General features: G+C 38.5%; 2 protein-coding genes across 3 annotated transcripts in view; both read right to left on the bottom strand.

The window, feature by feature from the left end:
* Nucleotides 1-5,544, bottom strand: part of LOC101856096 (centrosome and spindle pole associated protein 1) — a gene marked incomplete in the record, with an annotated part of 163,640 nt that overhangs the window by 135,850 nt on the left and 22,246 nt on the right.
* LOC118477568 (inner centromere protein-like) overlaps nucleotides 1-5,544 on the bottom strand; it is a 10,996-nt gene that overhangs the window by 859 nt on the left and 4,593 nt on the right. The window contains exons 2-7 of one of the 2 annotated variants that reach the window (XM_035969360.1): nucleotides 4,162-4,293; nucleotides 3,699-3,857; nucleotides 3,116-3,256; nucleotides 2,134-2,262; nucleotides 1,281-1,466; nucleotides 302-532 (exon numbers count right to left, since the gene is read on the bottom strand). In XM_035969360.1, the coding sequence (XP_035825253.1) occupies nucleotides 317-532; nucleotides 1,281-1,466; nucleotides 2,134-2,262; nucleotides 3,116-3,256; nucleotides 3,699-3,857; nucleotides 4,162-4,185 (855 nt within the window). In that variant the 5' untranslated portion in view covers nucleotides 4,186-4,293 and the 3' untranslated portion in view covers nucleotides 302-316. Of the gene's footprint in view, nucleotides 1-301; nucleotides 533-1,280; nucleotides 1,467-2,133; nucleotides 2,263-3,115; nucleotides 3,257-3,698; nucleotides 3,858-4,161; nucleotides 4,294-5,544 lie in introns of those variants that run through there. The other variant, XM_035969361.1, reaches the window with a different exon arrangement.

The raw sequence follows: 5,544 nt of genomic DNA, 5'->3' as shown, positions 1-5,544 counted from the left end.
TTTTTTTTCTCGGGGGGGAGGGGGATTAACAAAAATGTGGCTTACAAAAATTTTAGAAGACAACTAGCCTGACACATTAGACCAAAAGAGTTAAGGCCACAAGTATGCCTGCCTACAGCTTCAAAAGTGTATCTTTTTCCATTCGGGATTTTTTTTTAGCCCATCTTAGAAATCTACAGTCAGTTTTACATATCTTCATTTCAGAAAACATTTGGATCGGCATTGAACATCCTTAACCAATCATTTCTGCCCTGCCGGGAGGGGGGAAGGGGGGAAGAAAAGATCTGGGCTCACAGCAGGAGGTTGGGAGCACTGCTTACTCTACCTGGTCTTGTTCAGCACTGTGGTACCTATCTCTCTGTTGGTAGCGTCGGTTAGGGGAGCGTCGTTGAGGAGAGCGGCGTTCGGGGGAGCGGCGTTGAGGGGAACGTGGTTCTCGAAAGTCTGGAGACTGAAATTGTACTTTGGATGTCTTCCTGTGACCATAATCAGAATATTGATCTTCTTCTGATTGAGAATATTGATACTGGATCTGAAAAGAGTAAATAACAAGCAACTCTTGTTACCGTGGGCTTGATATTAATCAATGCATGATGTATAAAATTATAAGATACTTTGGTGTGTTTAGAACAGCTATATAACAAACACAATAGGTTTAACTGATTTTTCTGCTTCACCATAGCTTCCTACTTGATACCATAATGTCTTTCACCAACAGTGCCAGAGGTATATTCATAGCAATGATGTTTTTCTCTAACCAGGTGAGTGGAAGAAATAACTCAACACTAATTTTGTATTTAAACCATTGCCGAGGTCAATGACTGATCCCTTAAGTAAAATCAGGAGTCAGCTAGCACAATAAATAGTATAAAAGTACACTGAAGTAAACCTTTGTGTCTTTTCTCGTCATTGAAATCAGTCGAGGTTTTTTTTTCTGCCTGTTCCAAAAATTTCAAGAAACCTGTCACACAGGTAGTGCATAACACCTTCACTATTTCGGTACCCTAGAATTACAAAGTTTTATCCACTCAGTACCTAGTTTTGAGAAATTTGACGTTAAAAAATTTTGAGTTTCACATCTTGTCAAGCTTTTAGGAATGCAATTCTTTAAATATCTTGACAACGAATCTGAATAATCTTACGATTTTAAAAGAGCAGATAGACCATTTGGTGTTTGACCTTATGGTTTAAGTAACTCAAAAAGGCCAAAAATGTCATATAGAACTTTGCAATTCTGAGGTAGCAATTTCTCTTCAAACACATTGCTATAAAGTAAGTACCTGTCGGCCTTGATCATTGTCGTACTGCTTCTCCTCCCTATATAGTGGCTCCTGTGGTGGTGGTGGCGGTTGTCTCTGTTGAGGAGCCCCAGCTCTCTGTTTCTCTTTCTCCATTATCTCAGGCACTTTCTCTGGTGGGACACCCATCTCCTGAATCAGAAGCAGGCGTTTCTTCTCCTCTTGTTGCTGTTCAGACATAAGATATGCCTTAAGATTAGTCGGGGTTAAGGTTTAAGTTAAACAGAGGTTTGGCGAGCAAGCTTTGTAAGATTTCTGAGCTGATCTGATCATGACGATGTGACCAGTACAAGAAATGATTTGGGTGCCCCAGTGGTTAAGTGAGTAGTGAGTTTAGACTCAAGAGTAAAGTTAAGCAAGTGTTGGTGACGCGAGCATCACATGGGTGGTCACTGGGATGTGTCCTTAAGCAAGGCACGACAACCCTAGCTCAAGAAACAGGGCACTGCACAGTGACGACCAGCAATGGCATGGTTGTGAAATTAGTCTGTGTTGGTGTGATATTGCTTATTCCTGTACATATTTATGTATGGTTATGAGTTTATGTATGTATGTATGTTTGTCATTGTAAACCAAATTGCCCTTCTGAGATCAATGAAAATGTAATTCATTTATTATAATTTATAAATATATAACATATACAAAAGTTGTACAAACACTTTTAGAAAAGGAATCTTTTTTAATTAATACAGAATTCTTTATTAAATGCACCTGTATATTTCTCTCACTTGCAGAAAATTCTCCAAAATGTTCCTTACAGACGATGTAAAAATGCCTGTACCTTTACTTGAAAAGTTACCTAAACAATTTATTTCATGTACCAACTGACACCTACCCTTTGAAGCATTTCTCTGTACTGCCTCTGCTCCAGCTCTTTCTGCCTTCTTTTCTCATATTCTCCAACAGGTAATCCTAGATTATCTTGAGGGGTATGCTCTCTTCTATTCCGATGCTTTTCATCCATCTGCACACAAACAACAAGTCACAATATTTTGATTTTAAAACTCACAATTTGTTTGTATGGGCAAATAGAAGCAAACCGACACAAAGTCACAATATTTTGTAACTTAAAACACAAAACAAAAGCCAGAAATAGTACTGAATATGAATAGTAAGGGCAAGTCTATACTTAGCCACACTGTGAAAACCAAAGACGATATGTTATGCTCAAAAGTTTTAACTATGAGGGAACAATCAACCAAGAGAGGTTACTTACGACCATGAACAGCTACTTATTGCCAAAAGCAGTAGTTACAAATCACCATGACCTATTGCCATGAGAGGTTTCTTATTACAAGGTGGCTCTTTCAAGACCCAGTTGTGAAAACAGAGCTGTAAAACTATTGCCACCAATTGCTACTTGCAACGAAGCTTCATGTTACCCTTTCTTTTCCCCACAAAAAAATACTTATTACCGTGAACCGATTTCCATGACAGCCTATTTGTTACCATAAGTGGCTACATGTCATCTCGACTTATTGCCAAAAGTGTTCACATATTACCATGACTTGATACTACAGTAGCTATCTATTTTTTAGAAGAGCTAGACATCAAGAATGCTTACTCACTACAAATATGAACTAAGCATCATCTCCTCATTGTTTACATCAACCACATCTCCACTGCTTAGTGAAAGACTTCGCTATATGCCATTATGAAAAGTGACCTAAGCTATGAAAGAGTTTCGAATACTGAGCAGTCGATCTGTAGATTATATAGAACTGGATAAGTCTGTGAAAGTATAAAACTAACACAGTGAGGTCGCTCATAATTCTGAGTAAGCATTTATTTGAGAAAGGTTTGTTGTAAATTCTTACCTGTGCTTTGACTTGATTGTATTCCCTTTTTCGCTCTTCCTCTAAAATCCTGAGTCTTTCTTTATCTTGTTCTGCACGATCAAACGGTATAATCTTGGGCTCATCAATTTCTTTTTCTTTTTCTCTAGCTCTTCCATGTTCCTGAAAATAGTAATGAGAACAATGGATTTTTAAGAATTTTTAAAATAATAACCAAAGCAAGATGAAAAACAATAGTTGAATTTACCATGAGATCTGTTTATGACTGTAAGCAGGGGTCAGATAGTCTGCTGACCAGCAGAAATTATGTGCCTCTTAAAATAGATAATTCTACTGTCTTTCAGAAGTTAGTTTCTAGTAACCCCCAGCCAAGCTGTAGTGCAATTAAGTAGCTAGAAGTTCATAGACTCAGTAAAGGTGATGTAAAGCTAATCCAAAACAAGATAACAAACAGGGAAACAAAATGATGGACTGGAAAACTTCAACTGAAATGAACCTATCACCCAAAAGAATCACTATGAAGTCAGGGAGAGTCTTCTGTCAGAAAGGACATTGGACTATAAAGCATTACTTTAATGCTAAACATCCAAATTCTACTACACACCTTAGCTCGGAGCAGATCGTTGTACTCTTTGCGCCTCTCTTCTGCCAGCTGTTTCTTCACTTCCTGGTAGTTGTACTTCTGAGCTGTGACATCCACTATCGGATTACGTCTAGCATTTGCCTGATTATCATTTTGTCTTTGATGGGTCTGTCCTGGCCCCTGAAATATGGAGGTGAACTTGTATTTGTATGAAGGGAACAAATAGAGAAAATGGAAGAATAAGTATTACTTCTTGAAAACAATTGGGCACTATGGTGTCCTTTTATTTTTTTTCTAATGATCACTCCATCCTTGATTCAGAGAGACAGAAAAGGCTAGAGCCCACATCCCATGATTCAAATAGGCTGGAGTGAGAGGGGGGGGAGAGAGGAGGAGAGAGAAGGTTAGTGGGGGAGAAGGGGGGAGAGGGCTGAGGCGGGGCAGGGGAATGCCACATTGGAATTTAAATAGAGACAATATTTACCTGTTTCCCTTTCTGTGTTTCCATGTACTGGAGATAATCTTGTTGTCTTTCCCTGTCATAAGTTTTCCTTTGTTCATCATACTGTCCAACATTTAATGTACCACCACCGACAAGCAACCGACTATCTGCTCTCTGTGGATATGAATGAGCAACATGGTCAAATAAAAGATTCTCACGAGATAAAAACAGCAGCAACAAGAACCACAACAACAGCAAAAGTACCAAGAAAAGGAATTTTTGTTTATTGAAGAGCACACAAAATTTCAAAAGGACAAAATGAAGATGGAAAAATAAAGTTGAGAAAGAGAATAAAATACAGAAAATTAAGAAAATTAAGAAAATTAAGAAAATAGAGGAGGAGGAAGGAGAACAACTTGAAGAGGATGAAGAACATGAAAAAGAATAAAAAGAACGAGAAGAACACATTGGAATAACCCCTTTTCAACACTAGAAGTTTACTCAAGAGGTGGCACTTTCAAAGTGTAATGTCCATCTCTGATAGAACCCACCATTGCAGGTGGAAAGCACTGAAGACTTTCCAAACACACAGGTTAAAGAATTTACTGGTATTCGAACTTGGGATATCCGCACTATAGTCCAATATACCAACTGAGATAACAGCACATCCATCAACAAAATCAACCATTTGCTCAAGACACGACAACACCCTCATGACAGCTTGCCCGATTGGGTACTCATCATCAAGTGCACAATCTGTGACAGACCGGCGATCATGGTTCGCCACTTATTCCTTTATCCAGATGCTCTATAAAAAAAAGTTATACGTATATATTATCCTGATTTTTCCTCATCACTCATATCTGTTTAGACTTTCCAAGTAAGTTGATCTGGGTCTACCCCTACCTTGTTCGCTTTAAATTTTAAAAGTGAAAGAAAGATATTCAAGGCATGAGTGTCTATTCAAGTGTCCCAGAAACTGCATTTGTTTCTTCCTAATTGTTTTGTTGGGTTTTTTTGGTTTTTTAATCATCGAGCAGCCCACTTGGGCTTCTTCACGTACTAACTCATATGACTTCCTTTCCTTGATTAGGGGCTACTGAACAATGAAAGCGATTGCAAGCACAGTGTGTTCCATTGTTTCACATTGTTACAAGTGTTCTAGGTTTTGTGGACAGATATGTTTATTTATTGGGGGGGGAAACCATTACATATAACAAAAACTAAAGGTGATTTTTCTCGATAAGGGGGGTGGGGTGTTAAACAGGGTGCGGAGTAAAAGCATTGAGTATAACCAAAGATGTATCGCAAGGAGAGGATGAGAGAGAAAGAGAGATAGAAACAGAAACACACACACACACACACACACACACACACACACACAACACACAACACACACACACACAACAAACACACACACACACA

The sequence above is a fragment of the Aplysia californica genome, unplaced genomic scaffold (genome assembly GCF_000002075.1).
Source record: "Aplysia californica isolate F4 #8 unplaced genomic scaffold, AplCal3.0 scaffold00140, whole genome shotgun sequence".
Classification (NCBI taxonomy): Eukaryota; Metazoa; Mollusca; class Gastropoda; order Aplysiida; family Aplysiidae; genus Aplysia; species Aplysia californica.
Note: the sequence above shows the minus strand (reverse complement) of the source record. Positions and strands in the feature narration are given on the sequence as shown.